The sequence below is a fragment of the Phascolarctos cinereus genome, unplaced genomic scaffold (assembly GCF_003287225.1).
Source record: "Phascolarctos cinereus isolate Bilbo 61053 unplaced genomic scaffold, phaCin_HiC Scaffold_726;HRSCAF=1367, whole genome shotgun sequence".
In the NCBI taxonomy this organism is placed as follows: domain Eukaryota; kingdom Metazoa; phylum Chordata; class Mammalia; order Diprotodontia; family Phascolarctidae; genus Phascolarctos; species Phascolarctos cinereus.
The window spans coordinates 172,932,983-172,958,695 of NW_027556098.1; the positions used below are offsets into that span (position 1 = coordinate 172,932,983).

Below are 25,713 nucleotides of genomic sequence, written 5' to 3' on the forward strand. Positions count from 1 at the left end.
CACTTAATCTCTTTTCTACATCTGTAAAATTAAATGTCTTGGTTAGAAGATCTCTAGGGTTACTTCACATTCCAAATCCTCTGATCTAACTCAATCAAGTAACCAACAAATATGTATTTAGTATCTACAATATGCTAGACACCAAATACTGACACTCCAGTTGGGAAGACAAGATTGATGATGATGGCGATAACTATCATTTATATAAGACTGAAGTCTTAGGGTTTGCAATGCATTTTACACATATTAGCACATGAAAAGCTAACTAAGAGTACAAGGCAACCTGGGAGCTAAGGAGTATTTGCAAGGAGCCTCTGAATCCACAAATAACTGGCTTCTGACTCAGGAATACCCAGCTTCAGGTTTTGCCTTTGTCCACACTCTGCAGCCTACCCCCAGGGCCCAGCCAACTCCTTAAAGAGTTATAGTCACAGGAAAGGTGCTGATCTGCATTGACAATGGGTATCCTCGCTGGGCATGCCCTATCCCAATGAACTCACTGGTGTAATCGAAAACGAGGTTAGGGACTCGACTTGTGATTTCATTAGTATAAAAACTTCCAGATGAGGAAATGCTTTCTCTGCAATTTATAATATTCGAATTTCCCAGAGCACTAAGAGGTTAATTGCCTTGCCCAAGGTCACACAGCCAATGTGTATCAAAGGCAGGACTTGAACCCAATTTTTCATGGTTGTCTATCCACTCCAGCAATCTCAAACTCAAATAAAAACAGGCGCCACTAACCCATACAGAAGGATCCCGGATGGCCACTTACTGACTTAGGAAACCACATATTAACATTACCTGTGTTCTACTGTATTTTTAGTTATTTTGTTAAATATTGCCCAATGATATTTTAATCCAGTTTAGGCCACCCTCCAGAATGTTGCAGGGCTGCCTATTTGACACCTCTGCTCTACAGCATTGGTTCTTAAGCTTTTTTGGTTTCAGGACTCCTTTACACTATTAAAAATTATTAAGGACACAAGTAGTTTTTATTCATTTGGGTTATATCTGTCCATATTTATAGTATTGGACATTGAAATTGATACATTTTAAAATACTTATTTATTAATGTAAAGTAATAATAAATCCATTATATGTTAACATAAATGATGTATTTTATAAAAATAATTATACTTATATAACTACATATAAAAATAACTACACTTTCCAAAACAAAAAAAATTCAAGTGGCATTGTTTTGCATATTTTTGCAAATCTCTACTGTCTGCCTTGCTAGAAGATAACTGCATTCTCCTGTCTGTTCCTACAGTCAATCTGTTGCCATCTGTTATTTGGGTTGAGGTAAATGAAGAAAATCTGGTTTCACACAGATATGTAGTCGGAAAAGGGAGGAGTATTGGTGTTGTCGTTCAGTCATTTCAGTGGCGTCTGACTCTTTGTGACCCCTTTTGGGGTTTTCTTGGCAAAGATACTAGAGTGGTTTGTCATTTCCTTCTCCAGATGAGGAACGGAGGTAAACAGGGTTAAGTGACTTGCCCAGGGTCACACAGCTAGTGTCTGAGGCCACATTTGAACTCAGGAAGATGATTCTTCCTGACAGAAGGCTTGGCACTCTACCCAGTGAGCCACCTAGCATCCCATTTTTTTATATGTGTCTAGATGCTGCTGCGATGAATGCAACCCAGATTCATTTTGTGAGTTACTGAGCACAGGGCAGCTTTTTGCCATTTTGTGTTTTCTCAGTTATTGGATGCTAATAAACAATTGTTTTCACATGGAGCTACATGACTTTTTAAATGTTCAATAGGCTTTCCCATACTCCAAGAGTTTGGGAACCAGTGTCCCAGACCGTTAAAACTGAGGAGTTCGGAAGAGGGAGAAAACCCTGTGGGCTGGCATGATCAGGGAAGGCTTCATGAGACTGAGTCAAACTTGAGCTGGGCCTGGAGGGATGAGGAGGATTTCAACAGATGTAGAAAAGAATAGAAGACATTTTCAACGAGAGGAGAAGGCATGTTTGAATGATGGGGACAATAATAATGACAATAACAATTTTAAAAGGCAGCTAGGTGGTCCAACGGATAGAGCACTGGACTTGGTGTCAGAAAGACCTGAGTTCAAATTCTGCCCCAGATATTTACTAGCCGTTTAATCCTGGGCATGACACTTTGCATTTCTCAGCCTCAGTTTCCTCATTTACAAAATGGGGATGAAAATATTAGCACTTGCCTCATAGTTTTACTATGAGGATGAAATAAGATAGCACATGCAAACTGCTTTCCAAACCTTAAAGGGATATATAAATGCTAGTTATTGTAATAATAGCTGAAACTTGTATGGCATTTTAAGAAGTGCAAAGTACTTTACAAACATTATTTCACTTGATCATACCAGCCCGGTGAGTATGTCCTACAGACATTTTTATCCCTCTTTTACAGATAAGAATATTGAAGCTCAGAGAGTGATTTGTCGGTGGTCACAGAGCTAGTTAGTGTTGCAGGAAGGAACCTCAGCCCTTCTTGACCCTGAGTCCAATGCTGCCTCTAGAATAGCACAAGGCTTCTCTTAGAGGCATCTGACAGTGGGGTAGTGAGTTCTGAAGAGAAGGAGTCTTTGCTTTAGAATCCTCTTTCTTACAGGACAACACCATTCCCTCAGATCAGACCCTACAGACCCATCCTGGTTATGAAACAGCTGAGCCTTGAATTCTACAAGGGCACCTATTACAGGGGGAGTCTTATTTTCTCTTTCCCCTTAACACTTACTCAGGATAAGGAGGATCCCAACCGAAAACAGGACCACAGCAAACACCAAGCCTCCAATCCTCAGACTCTGGTAATCTGCAGAGGGAGAGGCCAAGTATGAATGAGAAGGGAGGGTGAGACACAGGCAGGCATTCCCAACCACCTTCAGGAAACTCACCCCCCCAAAAACAACCTTCCCTCATTCCCCCTTACATCCCCTTACCGCACCCCCCGCAAGGGTCGCCAGGGCTCACCATAATGAAAAGGATCTTGCTCTTTCTTCTGATCAGCAGCTGAAAACATAACACAAGCAAGGCCATGAGGTGGGGGGGGGGGACAATTCATTTATAGAATATTTATGGTTACACAGCATTTCATAGACATTATCTCATGTGATCCTCATGTCAAGCCTGTGCTGCAAACAGGAAAAGGTATTTCTGATCTGTGATCACAGAACATGAGGATTGGAAGAGATCTCAGTGTTATCATTTAGTCCAAGGTTCCTTTTCTTTTTTTCTGGTGAGGCAATCACCTCACCAGGGTCACACAGCTAGTATCATGTGTCTGAGGCTGGATTTGAACTCAGGTCCTCTTGACTCCAGGGCCATGCTCTATCCACTGTGCCACCTAGCTGCCCCACTAATCCAGGGGTTCTTAACCTTTTTTTTTGCTCATGGATCCCTTCCTTCTTTCCCTTTCTTCCTTCCTTCGCTTCTCATTTCCTTCCTTTCTTTCTTCCTTCCTCCTTCCCTCCCTCCCTCCCTCCCTCTTTCCCTTCCTTTTCCTTCATCCCTCTCTCTCATTTCTTTTCTTCTTCCCTTCCTTCCTTCCTCCTTTTTATCTTCTCTTCTTCCCTCCCTCCCTTCACTGTTCTCTCTCTCCCTTCCTTCTTTCCTTTTTTCCTTCCTTTCTTCCTCTTCACATAATAGTAGTTTAAAATGTATAATGAAACCAATGAAAGTGAAATACAATTGCCCAAATATTTAAAAACCCAAGAACCCCCAATCTAGTAAAGCCAACGCCTGACCAGGAATCCCCTCCACAACATCTGGGCCAAACTCACACAGACTCTATTGATCTGCAGTAGGGGAGAACCTCCCACTACCTGTCAAGGTGGCTCACTCCACTTTGGGGTTTCTGTGATTCTTAGGAAGTGCTTCCTTACATCAAATTTTCCTCTTCATAACTCTGCATGTTGAGTTATCATAAATAAAACCCAGAGTCAGAGATCCTACCCGGGGTCTGGCCGCTGAAGTTGACCAGTACTGAGTCTCATCATAGAAGCTGAACTCTATTCCCAGCCCCTGCTCAGGGGAAAGTACCCCCAGGCTGCACAGGGCAGCATCTAGCTCTGCAGGCAACTCTGGGGCACACAAGGGTTGCAGGTTCTTGCCTCTTCCACCCCAGTCCTGGAGGAGTCCACTTACCACTGGCAAGGACCAGAGGAACCAACAGGCTGCATAGAAAGGTCAGCACCATCTCCATGGTGGTGTCTGGGGAAAGAGCAAAGAAGAGAAATGACTTCAGACTGAAGACTTCCCAGGCTGATCATCAGCAGAGCTGAAGAACAATGAGGCATGGTCCTGCCTTCAAGGAGCTTACAGCCCAGTTGGAGAGATAGAACATTCACACATGGGAAAAAACAACAGATTATATAAAGTAGCTGGGTTGGGGTGGCAAGAGATATGGGCCTGGAGTCAAGACAACTGGATTTAAATGCAGGTTCTGCTGCTGATCTGTAGAGTGACCATAGACAAGTCATTTCACCTCTCTTGGGTCTCAATTCCCTCAAAGTGCTGAGGTATATACTGTGAACCTGTTATCACTGTATCACCTCCCAAGCTTTAAATAAGTCATACAGACCATAAGTGCTATGGAAGCTCAGAGGAGAGAAAGACCATAGGGGACTGGGGGGTTCAGGGAAGACTTCATGGAGGAAGTGGGCTTTGAGCTGAGCAAGCTCCAGATTGAAAGGGATAAGGGAAAACAGAAGAGGAGAGATTCTGGGGAAGAGGGAAAGGTATAAATAAAGGCAGGTAGGCAAGAATGGTTGATCAATCAGCCAATAAACAATATTAATACCTTACTATGTTTCATGCACAGGAATACGAGAAAAGGTAAAAGATCGCTCTTGCCCTGCATTCTGATGGGTGAGGTGACACACATACAGCTATATACAAACAAACTACATACAGGATCAATAAGAAATTGAAGGGAAGGCACTAGAAATAAGAGAGATTGGGAAAGGCTTCCTGCAGAAGACGGGGTTTGGGCTGGGACTTGAAGGAAGCCAAGGGAGCCAAGAGGCAGAGATAAGGAAGGAGAACATTCCAGACATGGGAGATAGTCAATGAAAATGCTAGGAGTCAGGAAATGGAGTATCTTGTTCCAGGACCATTAAGGAAGTCAATGACCCAGAACGTAAAACATATTGAGGGGAGTCTCAGGCCGTTCAGCTTTAATCATAGGAGAGATCTAGAGCTTTAAGGAACCTTAGAAATCATCTAATCTAAACCCCTCCTAGGTGGTAAACTGAGGCAGTTTGTGTTCTACTAGGCCAAGGTCAGAGGGAATAGAGTAGTTGCCTGCTGAAACTAGGAGGGCACGGAGAGGGAAGTAGAAGGATACAATTTATCTTCCTAACCAAGGACTTACACAACACTCGCCATGTAGTAGGCACTTAATAAATAATAATAGTTAATATTTGTATGGTGCTTACTATTCACCAGGCACTGGGCTAAATGCTTTGCTCACAACAGCCCTGGGAAGTAGATGATATTAATAGATTATTTTATAGATGAGGAAACTGAGGAAAACAAGTTAAGTGACTTGCCCAGGGTCATACAGCTAGAAAAATCTGAGGCAGGATTTGAATTCAGGTCCTCCTAACTCTAGACTCAGTATTCTATACACTGCAGCATCTCTGCCCCCAGATGCTTGTTGACTGACCATTTTCTGATTGACTCACATTCTCTGATGACATTCACTGGTCAGGATTCTCATGCTTTACAATGCTATAATTCATATGAAGCCACAAGGTTTGGGTTATCAACATTCATTAAGCACATGCTGTGTATAAGGAACAATGTTGGGTGCTGAGGGACATATAAAGATAAATAAGATACAGACCCTGCCCTCATAGAACTTGCAATATGCAAGACAGCTATGCTCACCACTATGTCATCAAAGCAGTCTCACACAATCTCTGCCCTTGGAGAGCTTGCAATCTGGTAAAGGAGTATGTGGCATTTATATAAGAAACTATAATTTTAAAAACAGAGCATCATACACAAATTAGTGCGTGCTACGTGAGATCTGTGGAAGAAAGAATACTTCTGAGTGGGGAGGGAGGTGAAATCTTTGAGGAAGAGGCAACATTTGAGCTTGGAACATGAATAGGATTTCAACCTTGTCTCCATTCTCTATGTCTTATAAGAAAGCAACCTATGGGACAAAGTCCTGTCTGTGAGGGGCAGAATCTCCAATAAAGATGCAAAATCTCCACACTTGGACATTTTCCAAACAAGGAGGTCGTCTGATGGAAATCTACTGGAGGCATCTCATGTTTCTGGGATGATTCAAAATTTCTATTACCTAAAAGTGGAAGAATGGCTTGGATGAACTTCAAGGGGACCTCAGCTAGGGAATCCTAGGTCACCCCACACATAATTACTGGGAGGAGGGAGAGAGCTTGATAGAGAAGGAAAGGTGAGGGAAAGAAGAATACACAAAGTGGAACTTTGGGGAAAACTGCCTAGTGTTCTAAGTGGTGGAAGGCTGGCAGTGCCCTGTGGACCTAAATGCTCTTCCTGTCTCAAGGTCTGAGGTCCCTGGAAAAGATTAAGCCTGCTTTGGGGAGGGTAGCCAACCTCCAGAAGCTAAAGTTCTTGGTGTAACGCAGAGAAAATAGACATCCTCCAGTTCCTCTGAAAGCCACTAGGGGTCAGGATTGCTCCAGGGAATGCCTTTTACTCTAATAACTACAGAAGAATTTTGTAACTGCTTTTTGAAAGAGACCTGAGGCATTATCAAGGCCAGCTCCTTCATTCAGTTTAGCAAGTACTTACTGAGCTGACACGATGTCCAGCACTGTGCTGGCCACTGTAAGAGACAGAAAGAAGTGCGAGACATAGTGCCCGCTATCACAGAACTCATGACCTAGCTGGGAAACCAAGATTGTAATAAGATAGAATTAATCACGTGTTTATTAGTGTGGACCAAACTGTGAATGCCCTGGCAGAATTCATAGGAGAAGGAGATCACCGGGGGCTTCCTGGAGGAAATAGACTTGGGTTGGGCCATAAAGACTGGAAAGAACTCTGACCTTATTGGATCCTGATTGGATCACTACAATCCAATAAGCATTCATTACACACTTATCCTTGGCCTAAGTGTTGGTGATACAAAGACAAGAGGAAAAATAGTTCCTGCCCTCAAGGAACTTACACTCTACTAAAGGGATGCATCACATATATAGAGATGTCTATCTTTCTACTTAAGGTAATCTGAAGAAGAAGAGTATACTAACAACTAGGGAAATCAGGAAACACTTCCTATAAGAGGAGACAAATGACCTAAGGGAAGAGTCCTAAATGAGCAGGACGTCCTAGGCATGGAGAGTAGTTGGTACAAAGACCACAGAGGTGTGAGGTAGAATGCAGAATTCAGGGAATAACAATTAGGTTAGATTGTTTGGACCACAGTGTGCAAAGAATAATCTGCAAGAATCCTGGAAAGACCAAAAGGTAGAGCAAAATTATAAACACACTCATGGAGAATGCTTTGCACCAGCTACTGACAAGGTCATACTTTTTTTCTGACTCAGAGGTGAGCAGGAAGGGCTTTCTTCTAGGAAGGTACAGTTGTTATAGTTGGTGGTGATGGTGGTAGTGGTGATGGTGGTCCTTCATTCTCTTAAGAGGACCATGACATCAGGAAGGTGAAGCCATGACTTGCAAGAGAATCAGATTTAAGTGAGGTAGGGTTGTGCAAAGTCACCAGCCTCACTCTATCCTCCTGTGGGTCTGGGTCCAGTGGCAAGATATAGATTAGGACTATTAAAGATGGCCTTGGATGCAGTAGGAGACCTTGGCCTTTTAACAGTTTTCAGTTTGAGGCAAAGTCCATACTTGTTGAATGAATGCAATGAATGAGAGAAAGTACATAGCCTAAAGAAAAAATACAATGGGAAGACCTTTCCATCAAATAAATCTTCTATTCAAAAAGTATTCTAGTAATTCTATTCAAAAAGTAAGAAACCAGTGGGTAGCACTGGGCAAAATACATCTCACTCTGGTTTTTTAAATTAATTTTCATTAATTATTGTTTTTATACTCCTAAATTTCCTCATCTATCCCTTTACTTTTCCTCCCAAGAGCTAGCTCATATGACAAGATTTTTTTTCAAGAAAAAGAGGAAATAGGGAAGAAAATAGGCAAAACCAAGCAAGATTGAAAAATATTTGAATATATATGAAATGTTCCACATCCATGTCATTTTGCTTTTAATTGGGTCTATGTGAATTCTTTACCACCTTGAATTTTACATTAAGATTTGACCCCAACAGAAAAAGTAAAACAGGGGAAATTGGCCAGTTTTGTCAATTTTCTCCTCATTTGAGTAAGAAGCCAAGAAAAAGGATAGAATGTCATATGGTTTCCTAAAGGCAGATATTTCTGTGGGCTGGGAAAACTTTCTGCCCTACACCCTACACACACACACACACACACACACACACACACACTCCCAATAGCTGCATTCTCAAACACAATAGCTGTATTCACAAACACACACATACACACACACAGGCCTACCTGTAAAGTGCATGTACCACCACTACCACCACACCACCCCCTGCACACTAGCTTCTGGCTACACCCTAGACCCAGTTCATCTCCAGGCACAGCAGCAGGCCCTGGGGCCTTCCCAGCCTGATGTCCCTCAACTCAGGATCCAAACACAGAGGCATCTATTCAGGTTGTCCCTCCCCACCCCTAGCTAGCAGGGAACATTGCATAGTTTCTCTTAGATGACACAAAATACCTTTGTCTGCCTCTGCCTTCCAAGAAACTGAATCTTCCCCCTACACACAATTACTATTCACACCTCATCCCTCCCCCATTTTGTCCCACATTCCTTTCCTTAAATGAAGAAACCGGGACTGATAGGAGTCAAGGGAGACAGAAGGGGCTGGGAGTGTCTCCTTTCCAATCTTTTCAGGATGTCCTAGGAATTCCAGAAAAGACAGAGCAAACACACTGCCCCTAAATCCGTCCTCTCCCCTCCCCAACACAAGGACTTCCCTATCTTCTAATGACGTTGATTTACCCAGACTCTAACATCAAGACACCAATGAAGGCTGGGGCTCAATGCCAGGAGAGCAAGAGAAACCTGGGAGGGATAAGGAGAGAGCTTGGTTCTCCATCTTCCTCATAGACTTCTCAAATCCTCTCTTTTGATAAGGAAATCAGTCACTGTATTACCCTGGGTAAGTCACTCACCCTTGCAAGGAGGCATGGTTTAGCAGAAGGAAGGAAGGAATACTGAATTGAGAGTCAGAAGATCTGGGTTCAAATCTCAGCCCTACTACTCACTACCCGTGTAACCTTGGACCTCCCTAAGGGGAGGACTTGATTTTCTTATCTATAAAATGAGGAAATTGTAGCAGATCTCTTAGGTCCTTTCCACCTCTGTAGTTCAGGGCTATCTCGGAGGTATTTCTTGACCTTCTTCCAAGCTGTGGTGCCACCCCCCACCCTCCACACCAATTACTTTGTTTTGGGGTTTGGAGGGTTTGGGACCTGACCCTTTGACTTCATTGGTATCAGGAATTCCCAGTGAGGACACTCCCTCCACCAAAATAGAACAACACACGCTCTGCATATGGTCTTACACAAATGTCACCCGGGGCACTGAGAGGTACAGTGACTTACCCAGGGTCACACAGCCAGCATGCATCAGAGTCAGGACGCATGCTTTTCTTGAATCCTAGACCAGCTCTCTGTCTATGATGCTGTGCTGGCTTTTTATTCATATTTTGCACATGCTTATCTGTATAAGCTCCTCAAAGGCAGAAACTGTTTTATTTTTGTCTCTATATCCCCAACATTTGGCAGCTAGGTGGTGCAGTGGATAGTATGCTGACCCTGGAGTTAGGAGGACCTGAGTTCAAATCTAGCCTCAGACATTTACTAGCTGTGTGACCCTGGTCAAGTCACTTAACTCTGTTTGCCTCAGTTTCCTCATCTGTAAAATGAGCTGGAGAAGGAAATGGCAAACCACTCTAGTATCTTTGCCAAAAAGACCCCAAATGGGGTCACAAAGAGTTGGACATGACTAATTGACAAAAAAAAAAAAATTCCCCAACATTTACCACAGTGCCTGACACGTAGAAGATGTACAATGAACGCTTATTGACTGATGACTAAGATCCTGGGGCTTCGAGTGCTGGGCAGGTGTTCTAAGGTAAAGGTCTTACTCTTAGACAGGGTCTTGGAGGCACCCAATCCAACCTGCCACCTAATCATAGAATTTCCTCTGTGGCACCTTATACCAACCCACCATCTGCTGTCTGAATACTGTGAGTGGCAGTCCTCCTGAGACAGCTTGTAACTGAGTGACTGGCTCTCACTGGTGGAAAGTTCTTGTTCTGAGCCTCAAGGTGAATGAAAGTCCTTTGACTTGGCTGGTGGTCTCTTTGTTTGACCTGCCAAGAGTTCCTGGTATTGCACATAGTAGGGACAGTGTTAGAGCAGACCACCCTGCAATAAAGCTCAGAAAGCAGACTGGCTTTAGTGGAATTCTGCAGAGCTCAGTTTCCCCTTTTAAGTAAAATAGAAGTAAAGAGGAAAAGGTTAAAATGAGCCAGGGCATCTTCTGAAAAAGAGAAGGCAAGGTAAGGGCAGGAGAATGTCTCCCAGAAGATAAACAGGCATTTCCCCAGCTTCATCCTGAAGAGGAACTGATAAGGATTTCCTAGACCATAAAGGTACATGAATGACTTGAGCCACTGGATTGTCTGCCCAAGGGCCTGGAATGATGATGATGATGATGATGATGATGATGATGGTGATGGTGATGATGATGATGATGGTGATGATGATGGTGATGACTACTATCATTTATAAAGCACTTTAAGGAATACAAATTAATTTTATCTTCACTACAACCCTGTGAGGTGGGTGCCATCATTTCCTCCATTTTACTGATGAGAAAACTGAGGTGGAGAGAGGTTTAGTGATTACATGGGGTCACACAGCTATTAAGAGACTGAGGCAGGATTTGCACCCACGTCTGCTTGATTCCAAGTCCAGCACTCTATCCTTTGTGCCACCTAGCTCCCTGGAATCATAGGCACAGTCACTCCAGCCTATCACAGCAGGAACAGTGCTAGGTTTAGAGCTGGAGAACTTGAGTTCATATCCCATCTCTGCTTCTTATTTATTCCCCATGTGATGTGGCTATGGAAAGGAAACTTGGCACAGTGGTCAGAGCACTAGACTGGGAGTCCAGAACACCTGAGTTCAAATCTGGGCTCAGACATTTCCTAACTGTGTAACCCTGGGAAATTCACTTAACTTTATTTGCCTCAGTTTCCTCATCTGTACAATAAGCTGGAGAAAAAAATGGCAAACCACTTCAGTATCTTTACCAAGAAAACCCCAAATGGGGCCCCGAAGAGTCTGACATGACTGAACAACAGCAAAAACAGAAAGAAAAGCTACTAGTTGATGAAATCTCAACCTGTTGTATTTTTTATAACCCACACTGGCAAGTCCTCACTGCTGCTGTGGAAATAATTTGGCCCTCCCCTTACAGTGTTCAGGTACCAGACTATGCCTAAACATTATCCCTTCTTCCTCTTCTCCTCTCCCATAGCTTTCCTTTCCTATTTCCCCACATCTAGTACACTTGGCTCTCATCTTTTGCTCTCAGTTCCTAATACTTAGGACATCAGTCTCACTCATGGGGTGACCACAGATGCCAGAGAAGACAGGGACCTTGCCTTTGAGGCAGAACATACCTACTTACATACATACGAGGGTATATTCCATAGAATCTGTGTGGAACAGGGACTCCCTGGTCAGGTTCAGACCGAGCTAGATGACCTCTCTCCTGTTCTAAGGCTTTAGGATTCTGTGATTCTATCAGGGGTTAAGACTAATATTCAACTGTTGGATTCACCAGGTTATACTGGCCTTTTCTTACATGTTATCAATCTGGCACAAGCTGTATCTAAGTTTGTGTAATAAGGAGTCATGTTATAATTTCTATTCCAAAGGAGGGAACAAGAGTGGGGATGGAAAAGAAAGGAGGAGGAAAAGAAAGAAAAGAGAAAGAAGAGAAAGGGAAAGGGGAGAAAAGATAAATAAGGGAGGTGGAAAGAAGAAAAGTAGAGAGAAGGTGTAAAGAAAGGAAGAGAATTTAGATTTTCGTAGTATTTGGTAGAGGGGTCTAGACTTGTGACTTTGGTAGTGTAGGAAATCCCTTCCACTAACATAGACCAGCAAGTCATATGTAACTTAATGGTTTTAGAGACTTGTCTGCACAGCACCGAGAGAGACAAGCTCCCAAAGAAGGTCTTCTTTCTCTCGGTATAGTGTTAGTGCTCCTTGTTTAATGTAGGACTCAGACTGTTTGGGCTTAGAATCACAGAATAATTGAGCTGAAGGGAAGGTTAGAGATGCCCCGGTCTAAAATTCCTTCATTTTAGAGATTGGGTAATTAAGTGTTTGGATTTAAAATTCTTGTATTAGAATGTAAGAAGAAGTAAACCTAAGCAAGAAAAGGAGCCCCAGAGAAGGTCAGTGACTTACACTAAGAATTACTTGGTGGATGCAAAAGAGTTAGGTCCAATTATAACCACTGTAGCAATTATGTTGAAATTCTATATCAAAAACATTTTAAGATATATTTTATCTTTTCCCCAATTATATGTTAAAACAATGGTTTTTTTAACTTTTTTTTAAAGTTTTGAGCTCCAAAGTCTATTCCCTCCCTGCCCTTCCCCTCCCTCTCCCTGAGCTGGTAAGCAATCAGATAGAAGTTATACATGTGCAATCACATTAAAACATTTCCATATTAGTCATTTTTACCAAAAATGTTTATAAGTTCAAGGAACCTAAGTTAAAATCTCCTGATCTAAAGGGATATGGAGTCATAAACTGGCCTAGAGACAAATGGAGTTATTCTAGGGAAACCACCTGGAGAAGGTAAATCCTGAGTAGAATCTGAAAGGAAATAGACATTCGAGTTGACAAAGTTAGGTTCAAAGTGGAGAATGAGTAAGTTTACATGGGGGCTGTGAGCACAATGGCCTGACCAAAGCTAAGAGTATCCAGCCAGGACAGATGGGAGCTGAAGGTTCCACATGGCAGGGTCAGCTGGTAGAGGAGCCTTGGAGCCCAGGTTAGAAGCGGGATTCACTACAAGAGATAGGAAACTGTAGTGGGTTTGAAAACAAGGGGAAAAATATGTTACGAAAACAGTGTTTGAGGAAGACAGCTTTTAATGATATTATGTAGCCCTTATGAGTACATGAAGAAAGTTCCCAGCCTCCTCCCACTCCACTCCTCCATTTCAGAGGAAGAGGTGTGCTCATGTTCTTCCTCACATGTGCACAATCTGCGCACTGACTGAACAGTAACTGTGGTCACTGCTAGGCCCAGCCCCCTGTCTCTGGGGGCTCCTTCATTAGTCCTAAGTCTTATTAAGTTCCTGTTGCCTGTCTCAGCCAGCTCTCCCTCCTCCACCACCAACCCCCTCCCCATCCATGAAGGTTTAATTGAGATGCCAAAATCAACCCACGGAAAAGAGGGCCAGACCGGAGGTTGGGGGGAGGGAGTAGTCCTCCTGGTTAAATATTTACCAAATGAGCTGGGCAACACCACTGTGCCTCATAAATATTCATATGGTGCCTGTCTGCCTACCCTCCTGAGAGATGTTCATATTCCCTTGCTAGAAGTCTGTAAAATGAAAGGGATGAACAGATTATCTCCCCAGTAAGCCCCTTCTAATTCTAACATCCTAAATTAAGTCTCAAGCACTTTGTTGAGGAAGCAATGGAGGGTTTCTTTACAGGGTAGATTTTTAATTCCATGTAAGGAAAAAGTACTTACTGATAATAATCAGAGCTGTCTTGAAGCGGAAGGAGAGGACAATAACAAATAGCCAGAAGTTACGTTTTTAATGTTGCTTTGAGGTTTGCAAAGAGTTTTAAGCCATCCTGGAGGTCTACATAATGAATGACTTACTGAGAATGTTATAGCCAATGCAGTTATCCTTTCCACATTGAGGGGGTTAGGGTTGCAGCTCCCCCAAGGTCTGGAAAATCTGTGTAAAACTTTTTGGCCCTCCCTTTGTACCAGAGAAGAAGTCTGAATTTTTTTTCCTTTCTCTTTTTCTTTTATGGGGTGTTTACAATACCTTGTAAAATTTCGGTTAAGTATTTGGTCATAGGTTATATTATACAAGACCATACATATATTTTATGCATTTCTGAGTTTCTAAACTTTTTCTGTGTCATCCACTGGCCTTTGTGTGTCATCTTTGGCTTCTGCAAAACTTCGCCAAAATTCCCATTTAATTTCTTATGCCAACCTGAGATATATTGAAACTGCAATGGGGAAAATCATGATGTGGAAAATCGCAATGTGGAAGGGATAACTGTATTTCTCTTCTTGGGCTGTTTAGACCAGTTGCCTTCAATAGTCCCTTCCAACCCTGACATTTTGTAATCCTACATGCTCTGAAGGTTCTCTATAGCAGTTATTGCTAACTTTGTGTCACTGGCCCCTTTGGCAGTCTGATTAACTCTATGAAGTCTAAGCCCCTTTTTAGAATGCTGTTAATACATGAAATAAAGTACTCAGGATTACAAAGGAAACTAATTATACTGAAATAGTTAAGAATTTTTTTTTAAGTTCAAGAGCCCCTACTCTAGAGGTCAACTTGTCCATTCCTTGCCTGCTGAGCTGAAACTAATTCTTTGTAGGTGGGGGATGGGGAGGGGGGAGTCTAATCTTAAACCTTTCCAGTATTCCAAAGACTCGATGCCAAGAAGTTTCTTCTTAGGTCTAGCTCAAATCTTTCCTACTTCATTGAAAGCCCATTTCTCATATGGATCTAGTCACTTACGATATTAAGGACTATTTAAACTAGATTCAGAGGATATGCGGTGGACCCAATATAGAAGGCTAAAATGTTAAAAGGGAGAAATACCTTGCCCATCAATTAGTATCTGAGCAGAAGATGGGGGAGGGAGGAGAGAAACTACATAATGCTAATTCCTCTGTAGGTCTTTAAGTGTACACTTGAATTCTAATGTCAGACTCTTTCTGACAGAAATTCTAGCCCTGCAGCTGTGGGAAGGTGCGCTTGGAGATTCTCATTGCAAGAATTTTTGGTCAATTTTACAAGAGATTAGACCCATAACTGCCTTTAAGCTCTGACAGCCCCCTGTCATGTACTGCTGTATATAATTCCCATGTACAGGGTATGAGGGTCACAAGAGAACCACTCTACCACCTAAAGCATCCCTGGACTAGGAATGAAGATACCTTGAAGATATCCTCTAAATAAAGTCTCATTTGTATTCAGGGTGGCAGGGCCAACATTAAAGCGAGAAAAGAATTGTTGTCTTGTGACTGATACACTAAGAAGTCTTGGAGGAGCCAACAGGAAAGGGGCACAGGCCTTGTGCTCAGCTCTGGTATCTTGCAATCTGTAATGTTAGAGCTGGAATCCTTACCTCAGTTTGGCCAAGCTTATAAGTGACCTCACATTCCTTAGTCCAGGAAACACCTCACCTGCCCAACACTCTACCCCTGACCACAGGGAAGTAGTTCCTGGCAACAGATCTCATTCTGTGGGTCACTGGTAAGCTTCCTCCTCCTCCCCACAACATGCTGTCTCTTGCTTCATACCCCTCTATTTTCGTTTTTTACCTTCCCTTGAAAGAGGAGAAAGGAGGAATTAGGGAGACCAGGGAAAGCAGGAGGGGACCACAGGGGGAGAGTTGCCATATGTTCTCCTCTCCCTAGCCAGGATCACACTTGACTCTTCTTCACAGGGTGAGTCTAGTGTTGAGGAGCAAAGAGAAGGTTAGCCTGAAGCTGACAAAAGCAGAGCAGGACTTGGTGAAAAAAAATGATGCCCTAAGCCAACATTTCTCCCTCTACAAAAACAACCTGAGTCATCTGAGGCTCCGGTTAATTTTGTAACTTTGGAAGAACACGTCTGACTGAGGAGCTGGGCTGAAGGCAGACACTGCTCGTGTGTGTGTGTGTGTGTGTGTGTGTGTGTGTGTGTGTGTGTGTGTGTGTGTGTGTGTGTGTGTGATAGAAAGAGGGTGGAGAGGAGGGAAATGAAGGAAAGAGGGGAGAGAGAGAGAGAGAAAGAGAAAGAAAGAGAGAGAGAGAGAGAGAGAGAGAGAGAGAATTTTTCCCAACTAAATCTGAAAGGAAAGGGTCCCAAAGAGAGATAAAGGTAGGGCAGAACAAGACAAATAAAAAGAGACGGAGGGAGACAGAATGAACAATTGAGAAAGGGAGAGCTCCCCAAAGAGCCAGAAACAGAGAGCAAAATACAGAGGAAGACCGAGAAATAAAAGGAAGGGATAAAAAGTAAGATAGAAAGGTAGAAATATAAGGGCAGTGAGAAAGCCTGAGTCAGAGATACAAATGAAAAGAGAGGATGAAAGACCCTGAAATGGGAAATCAAGGTGGGGAGCAGGGAAAGGAGTGGAGAGCTGCTGTAGTGGAAAAATCCAAGTCTGCCAGTTTCCCTTTATGGTCTCTGACTGTCCCAGCACCTTCTGTCTCCTTCCTGTTTTGCTGTGCTTCTTGTTGACCTGGCAATACTCTAAAATTGAGACAAGTTGGAGGCCAGCAAAGGAACAGTGCCATGGGGATGTGTAGAGTGTGGAAAAGTCAAAACAGCTGTTGTTACAGGGCAGAAAATCTCTCCTGCCTCTCCTTGGCTGTCTGACAGATCAGCTTGGTGATGATGTAAAAGCTCAGCTGCAGAGCCCACTCTGCTATTAAGTCACCCATTTTACTCCATCCACAAAAAGTCAGCATAGAGTGCCATCTTCCTGTTGTGGATGATCCCCAGGAACCCTTTCCTCCAAAATGAGGGGGAAGAAGGTGCCAAACCACAGTGGGATACATGATCAAGGGTCTGCAGGAAACCCTTCCTGGTTTGATTAATGGGATGTAATACAAAGAGTGCAGGAGATTCAGCCTAGTTCTGCCTGCTACCAACCAATTGTATGACCTTGGACAAGTCACCTAAACACCCTGGATTCCAGTTTCCTCATCTTTAATATGAGGAGGTTAGATGCCTTCAAGCTTTAGCCCCCAAGGACAGGGAGCTGGGCAGTCTGATGTCCAGATACCAAGCCTATGAGGAGCCAACCCAAGCCAAGGCTCTGAACTCCTGCCCAAGGATAGGCTTCTTCACTGCAACTGCATTCTTCCTGCTATCTCCCCAAACTCTTATTTTGCTTCTTGTCTTTAATAAGGAAAACCTTCTCTCTGCTGTTTATCTCCAATTCACCCTGATTATATTTCATCTGTGCATAGTTGTTTGCATGCTGCTTTGACGATGAGCTTGAAACCAAAGACTGTCTTCTGCATTTCTTCACATCCCTAGTGCTTAGCACAGTGCCTGGCACCTAGTAGGTGCTTAATAAATATATATTAACTGACTTTCCCAATCCCCCTTAATGCTAGTGCCTTCTCTCTGTTGATCATTTCCAATTTAGCCTTGTACCTATATTTTGTTTATACACAGCAGTTTTCGTGTTGTCTCCCCATTGGACTGTGAGTTCCTTGAGGGCAAGAGCTGGATAAATGCTTTTTGGCTTATCTAAGGAGAATGTTCTTTGGCCAGAGAAAGACAGAACAAAATCAATGCATCTCAAAACTGGAAGGTACCTTAGAGAATGCAATTTGCTCCTGTTGGGGGATGTTAAGGAGGGCACTGATGACAGTTAGTCATGGAGCATTCAAATAAAGACTTCTATATGGAACGATATGGAGGGAGGGGTGCCCTCCTCTACACCCTCATCAGCTTGTCAATGTGGAGTCCAAAACCAAGCAGAGTGCTCCAGATGTCAGATCAAGGTATGTTTTGTTCACTTTTTCTTTACTTACTTGCATACATAGTATATTCCCTGGTACAATGTAAGTTCATTGAGAGTAGGCACCCTCTTAATTTTTTTTTTCTCTTTATATCGCCACCACCCAGCACAGTGCCTTTACTCCTAGAAGGTGCTTAATAGAAGTTTGTTCAGTTGAATACAGCAGTACTCAGTTGACTCACATAGAGTTTACAATTCATTAAACCTCCTAGATCATTTACACATGAACTGTTGTTGCTCATGCCATGCCTCCCTGCTCTTATTTTAATAACATTTATTTTTTTAACCCAAATGTGGGGATTTTTATTAATTTTTATTAACTTTTTTAGATTTGGCCCATCATTCTAGCCTTTTGAGATTTTTTTGTTGGGTTTTTTTTGTATTCTAATTCTAGCATCTAAAAAAGATGACAAACAGGAGGTTGGAACCTCAAATTAGTTGGGAGATGGTAAGAAAGTACCTAGTTCCAAAGTTAAGAGCAGACAACTTGCATCCCCAACGACTGAATCAATTAGCAGATGTATTTGCTGAGTTGCTATCTGTGATCCTTTTAAAAATGGGAGAGGGGCCCAGGATGGAATACTTCCAAATGTTGTTCCACTTTCCAAAAGAGGAAAAGGCTCCACAGAAGCTTCAAATGAGCCAGTGAGCCTGATGAGTCCTGTCAACATTCTAGAACATATTGGAGCGATGGTTTGTGAGCATTTGGAAAGGGAAGCAGTGAGCATTAAAAAACAGCCTGGATTCAAGTTGTACCAGACTAAACTCATTTTCTTTTTTGGGCCTGGCATGCTAGACTGGCAGATCAGAGGAATCCCTCAGACATAATGTGCAAGGGGTTTTAGCAAAGCATTTGACAAAATCAATCAGCAAGCATTTATTAAGTATCTACTATATGTCAGATACAGAGCTAGGCACTGAGGCTACAAAGTCACAAATGAAACAATCTCTCCCCTAAAGGTCACAAACGATAATCTTATGTTTAAGATGGGGAAACATGGGCTAGATAATGGTTCTGTTAGGCAGAGTCAGAACTATGGTCCCAAAGGCTAGCTATAGATGGCCATTTGGAAGGAAGTCTCTAGTGTAGTATTCCGGGGCTCCGTTGCTGGCTTTGTTGTATACAATATTTTTATCAATGAAAAGAGGCATCATGCAATAATTGAGAGAGTAATGAATGTGTAGTCAGAGAATGTCGGTTTAAATCTTGGCTCTGCTGCTTACACGCTATGTAACATTGAACAGTCACTTTTCCTCTCTGATTCTCATTTGTAAACTAGTTTGATTGGACTAGATTATTTTTAATAGTATTTTATTTTTTCCAATTTTATGTAAAGACTATTTTTAGCATTCATTTTTACAAGAGTTTGAGTTCCAAATTTTTCTCCCTCCCCTCCCTAAGTTGCATTATGTGCTATCATGTAAAACATTCCCATATTAGAATAGATTATTTCTAAGATCCCTTGATAAAGAGCCCTAAATCCTATTACCTGTGATCCCATAACTTACATGAAGATAGAGATGACTTACCTACAAAATTTGCAAATGACAAGAAACCAAGAATTATCTGCTAACATGTTGAATGACAAAATCAGTATCAACAAAGATGAATAGGATAGTGTAATGGGCTACATCTACTAGGATCAGATTTAATAGCTATAAACTTAAATGTTTTATATTTTGGTTCAAAAATCAAATTCATATATACAATATGAGGGAAGAATAGCTAAAAAAAATTCATGTGTATAAGATCTAGGAGCTTTAGTGGGTTTAAGTGTTAATAAGAGTAAACAATGGAATGTGCAGGCTGCATTCATTAGAACTACCACCATTTATTAAGAGCTTACTATGTGACAAATGTTGTCCTTAACATAGTGAAGTGCTGGGAAGGAGATGAAATCTTGATAAGCTAAGGTCTCTCTGCCTTCACAGATCTTATAACCTAGTAGAGGATAAGACATCAACAAAGAGAGCTAAAATACATATTACATAATAATTACATCAAAGTAAAATAGTAAAATGCCAATAACAGTTTGAGAAGGAAGGCCATTACTGCTGATCCAAAGGGATCAGCCAATGAATAACAGAAATATAATAACCAGAATGAGGTAGGTTCCTCTGTACTCTACCCTGATGAAACCAGATCTGTTCAGCTGTGGGCGCCACAATTTAGGAAGGGCATTGAAAAACATACATGTCCACAGGAGTTCAACAAGGTTGATAGATTTGGGGGCATTTAACCAGGAGAAGAAAGTTTTTGAAAGGCTGTTATATGAAAGAAAGATTAGACTTGTTCTGCTTGGCTCTGATGTGCAGAACTCAGAACAGGAAGGCAGATATTTGTTCAATAAAAAGGAAAACATCTTAGGAATTAAAGCTTTTCAAAAGCAAAAGAGAGTTCTCCATCACTAGCGGCCTTCAAGAAAACGATGGATGAGTAGTTAAGGATATCGTAGGAGGAATAACTGTTCATGTATGAATGAGACTAGATGTCCTCTGAATCTCCTTTTAATTCTGAAATTTTGTGATTCTCTAATGTTCTTGAATGTTAATGATTTCTTTCCTTCTATGGTATTTCCATTCCTAATCAAGCTTTGCTTAGGGTGATTAAAATAGGAGATGATCTCATGTAATGATCTCATAGAATCCTCACAACCCTAAGAGGGTTGGGGAAGGAGGTAGCATCACCATTTAAGCTACTTTCCCAAGGTCACCTATCAAATGACTAGCAAAGGGGGACCCAGGTCTTTTGACTCCCAGTCTTGTACTTGACTCTTTCTAGTACCCCATCCTGCTTCTTCCATATGACAAGCCTCTCAGTTTCCACTGACTTCTTTTCTTTCTTCCAACTAGTTCTGCCTAGGAAATCCAACAAACATTTACCAAAAGCCTGCTATGTACAAGGAACTATGTGCTGGGGATAAAGATGGAACAGTCATTCACATCAAGTATCCCAGCCTTCTACTGCATGATACAACCTGTGCTCAGAGAAGTATGAACATGCCAACTTGATGAAGAATGAGATAGTGCAGGGCAGTGGGGTGGCACAGTGGATAGAGCTCTGGCCTTGGAGTAAGGAGGACCTTGGAGTTCAAATCCAGCTTCAGACACTTGACACTTACTAGCTCTGTGACCCTGGGCAAGTCACTTAACTCCAATTACCAAAGCAAAAAAAAAAAAAAGAATGAGCTAGTGCTAACAACTAAGGGCATCGTGAAAGACTTCCCATTGGGCATGGTGCATAACTGAGATTTGGAGGAAATTAGAGATTTTAAGAGGTAGAGGTAAGGATATAGAGCATTGACAATGGGCTGGGGGGGGGCACAGTGTATGTAAAGGCATGGAGGCAAGAAACAAAATTCTGAGAATTCCAACTTCAGGAAACAACAAATAGGCTAGTTTGACCAGACTACAGGGTTTAGCATAGTGCCTGGAAATAGCAGGTGCCTAATAAAAGCTTATTGATTGATTGATGTGAAGGAGAATAATATGCAACAAATGTGGGAAAACAGGCTGGTGGCAGAATATGAAGGGCTTTAAATGCCAAGCTGAGGAATCGGTACTTTGTCCTAGAGGCAAAAGGGAGCCACTAAAGTTCTTGAGCAAGGAAGGTGGGGAAGGGAGTAAGCATTTATAGCACCTACTATGTAGCAGGCACTGTGGTACTTTTTTTTAAGCAAATATTATCTCATTTGATTGATTATTCTCACAACAACCTTCAAGGCAGATGCTTAGGTTTTAGGAAAATTATTTTAGCAGCTGGGTGAATAATAGATTAGAGAGGGAAAAGACTAGAAACTGAAAGTCCATTTAGGAGGCTGGAGCAGAGGTGATGCCTAAACTGGTGTGGTTACTGTATGGGTGGAAACAAGGGAACATCTGTAGGAGATGCTATGGAGCTACAATAAATCAATCATAGCAATTGATTGCATATATGAGTGAGGGTGAATGAAGATATGAGGATGACTCTAAGATTGCCAGCTTGGGTGATGGGAAGGATGGTGGTGGCCTCAACAGAAGAAAAGGGGATTTTGGAATGAAGATGGACAGGTTTGGCCAGGGGAGGGTAGATAATGAATTCTGTTTTAGATATGTTGAATTCAAGGTGCCTATGAGATGCCCAGCAGGTAGCTGGTGACGTAGAACTGGGGCTCAAGAAAGAAACTAGTGCTAGCTATATAGGTATAAAAGTCATCTGCAAAAAGGTAATAATTGAGCCCATGGTAGCAGATGAAATTATGGAGATAAGGTATAGAGAAAAAATTGATCCAAAGACAAAACCTTAGGGGACACCCAAGGTTAGGGGATAAGATATAGATAATGATCCAGCAAAAGGAGCCCAAGATAGGTTAAGCACATAAATAGGAAGGTGATCACAAGAGAGTAGTGTCATGAAAACCCAGGAAGGAAAGGAGGTTCAGGAGAAGAGTGTGGTTATAAGTGACAAATGCTACAGAGAAATCAGGGAGGGTGAGGACTGAGAAGAGGGTAGCAGATTTAGTGATTGAAAATTTATTGGTTATCCTGGAGAAAGCAGTTTCAATAGAGTGGTGAGATTGGAAGGCAGTTTGCAAAGGGGTGAGAAGTAAGTAGGAAGAGAAGAAATACCATTGGAAATACAGAATACCAGGAGATACCATTGGAAATGCTAGAGGGAATACAGAACACCAGGGAAACATTTAAATATTTTAAAAAAGGTATATGACACTTCTTCTAAGAGTTTGGCTATGAAAAGGAGGAGGCATATAGGGTAGCTTGAAGATATGATAGGGTCAAATAAAGATATGCTTAAAGATGGAGGAACCTCAGTTTCCTCATTTGTAACATATGGATAATACTTGTAGTAACCACATCTCAGGGTTATGTGGCCCAAATGCTACACTTTATGTGAGCATTTTTGACCTTTAAAACACTATATGAATGTCAATTACTAGAACTATTACTTAAATTTCCCTGAATATAGTTTATTACTTTCTTAGCTCTGTGCTTTTGCTCATACCTTTCCCTGTATCTGAAATGCTCTCAATATCTTCATCTGTCAAAATCTAACATTCACTCTGCACAAATGCCACTTGCCCCTGAAAAAGCCTCCTCCAATTCCTCAAGACAGATTTCATCTGTGCAACATGGCAGAGGAAAGCAGACACTTGAACATGGGTCCTAGCTCTGTCATTTACTAGCCATAGACATTAAGTAAGTCACAGAACCTTTCTGACCCTCAGGATTCTCAAAGTAAGATGGGAATAATATTTAAAACAACCCTGTGAGGCAGGTAGTACAAAAGTTATTCAAAATACAGCTTGCAAAAGTGCTTTGTCCAATATGAAATAGGCTGTACGTGAAATGTGATTCTTCACAATTTTGTGAAGGGCTGTGGCAGTGAACCCATTTGACTACTGAAAACCATCTTCCTTGTTGCTTTATGGATCAAGCTGCCACTGCCTGGCTTGGCCCCTTAGAAGAGACACTTATGGTGACACTTATGAGCTCGCTGTGGGATCAGCTACTGCCCAGGATCCCACTACTCAAGGATGGGAGAAGGGCCAGGAGCAAGAAAGAGGAAGGTCGCTGCTCTGCTGACACTTAGAGCCAGTGAACAACAGGTAGCTTGTCAGCATGCATCCTAGCAATCATTTCAGGAGGTTGATGGGAAAATCCGTGACTAGAGATATTTTAATTTTTTATTTTGGTTCCCAGCAAAAAGGAACAATTATATCAAATGAGGGTTCCCTCCTATCCACTCACCCAACCACCTCCCTAGTTCATGCCTCATCCTCTCTTGTTTGAACTACTGTAATATTGAGCTACAGGGGACCTTGGAGACCATTTAACCTAAACCACTCATAGAGACTGTGGGCCAGGAAGGTTAAATGATTTGACCCAAGATCACACAGGCAGGAAGTATCTGAGGCAGAATTTTAATTCAGGTCCTCTGACTCCAGAGCTCTTTCCCTTGTGATTTCAGGGGGAAAAAAAATGCAACCAATCTCACCATTTCCATTTTAAGGGCTTCAATATGCCACTAAATATTGATTTTTCAGTTTTTTTGGATTAACTGAGACTTGGAATTCAGATGATGCCCTTGCAAATACAGGAAAATTGATGGGGACTAAGCTATAAGATCATAGAGTTAGAGGGGATATCAGAGCCATCTAATCCAACCCTTCATTTTACATACGAGAAAACTGAGGCACATGGTGGTCAAGGGACTTGCCCAAGGAAACACAAGTGGAAGAGGAGGGATTGCACCCAGATCATCTGACTTCAGAGCTAGTACTCTCTCCACTCTACCACACCAAGTTGATTCAGAGAGAGACTGAGGCTTGGAGACCAGAAGGAAAAAGGATTGTCTAAAAGGGCTATCATCCTATTCTGTAACAGACTCAATTTCAAAAGAAGAAAATATACTCTTTTTTTTTTAGGCAATTGGGGTTAAATGACTGCCAAGGGTCACACAGCTAGGGTCAAGTGTTTGGTCTGAGGCCAAGTTCTCCTGACTTCAGGGCTAGTGCTCTATCCACTGCACCACCTAGCTGCCCCCTAAGAAAGTGTACTCTTAACAAGGCTTTTTTTTCCCCCAAGTTGAGAGATAGTGGGTACTGCGTTTAGAATCTGAGAATTCAAATACTGGTTCTGCTACTTCCTACTCACGTGGAGTAACTTAGCAACTTAGGCAAGTTAACTTACTTCTCCAGGTCTGTTTCCTTCTTTATAAAACAAAGGGGCCAAATTCTATAACCTCTAACGTCCCCATCCCGCTTTAAAGCCACTGTCGAGGAGTCTTGATTTTTAGCTCCCAAAAATGTCATACCCATCAGCCTGTAAGACAATCTGCATGCAGTATCTGTGGGTCTACAGTCTAAAGAATCCCTCCTTGTTGTTGCTGTTCACTTGTATCTAACTCTGTGTGACCCCATTTGGAGCTTTCTTGGCAAAAATACTCAAGCAGTTTACCATTTTCCTCTTCAGCTCCATTTACAGATGAAGAGACTGAGGCAACTTAGGGTGTGGAGGGAGAAAGCACAAGGGTGCTGAATTTGGAGTCAGCAGATGTAGGTTCAAAATACTGCTCTTGGGGCAGCTAGGTGGTGCAGGGGATAGAGCACAGGCCCTGGAGTCAGGTGGACCTGAATTCAAATCCGGCCTCAGATGCTTGATACTCACTAGCTGTGTGACCCTGGGCAAATCACTTAATCCCCATTACCTCAAATCCTCCCTAAAAAAAGAAACTGAGGCAAAACTGTGTGACTTGCCCAGGGTCACACAGCTAGTAAGTGTCTGAGGCCACATTTGAACATTAAGAAGATGAGTTCTGACAACAGGACCAGCAATCTATCCACTGGGCTACCTACCTACCCATTAATAAGCCCTTACCAACTCCTATTTGACTGTCCCACTGACCAACCCTATAAATGAAGTACTGAACTCCATGTGCTGAACTCCATTTTGTTTTCTGACCTTCACCTTGTATTCCCTTCTTCACAGAAATAGGAGTTCCCACCTTAGAAAACCCACCAAGAAAGATACCTGCTCCAATCCATTCCATGATCCTTATGTGGTCCCAAAGGCAGGATTAACCAATCGCTTGTTTGGCTTCTGTCACTTCCCACTTATGCAACCCCTGGCCGTTTCCTCTGTGGCCTCTGCCTTTATAAACTCAAGCTCTGCCCCTGATTGGGGCTGCTTGATTTGGGTGTGCATACCCCTTGCAGCCGTGCACTAATAAATCCACATTTTAAATTATGTCTGGGTCTCGCTCGCTGATTTCTCAGTACAACATTAGTAAGACAGAAGCCTTATTTTTCCTGTGACTTCCCAGTCCTGACTCTACCACTGGATCTCTTCCAGTCCTGAAGGAAC

At 42.3% G+C, this 25,713-nt stretch overlaps 1 protein-coding gene across 3 annotated transcripts in view; it reads right to left on the minus strand.

Annotated features, from left to right (window-relative positions):
* FXYD6 (FXYD domain containing ion transport regulator 6) overlaps window positions 1-25,713 on the minus strand; it is a 44,877-nt gene that overhangs the window by 7,221 nt on the left and 11,943 nt on the right. For all 3 annotated transcript variants that reach the window (XM_020984763.1, XM_078146845.1, XM_020984762.2), the window contains exons 2-4: window positions 4,139-4,204; window positions 2,966-3,004; window positions 2,733-2,807 (exon numbers count right to left, since the gene is read on the minus strand). In XM_020984763.1, coding sequence (XP_020840422.1) covers window positions 2,733-2,807; window positions 2,966-3,004; window positions 4,139-4,196 — 172 coding nt within the window. In that variant the 5' untranslated portion in view covers window positions 4,197-4,204. The remainder of the gene's footprint in view (window positions 1-2,732; window positions 2,808-2,965; window positions 3,005-4,138; window positions 4,205-25,713) is intronic.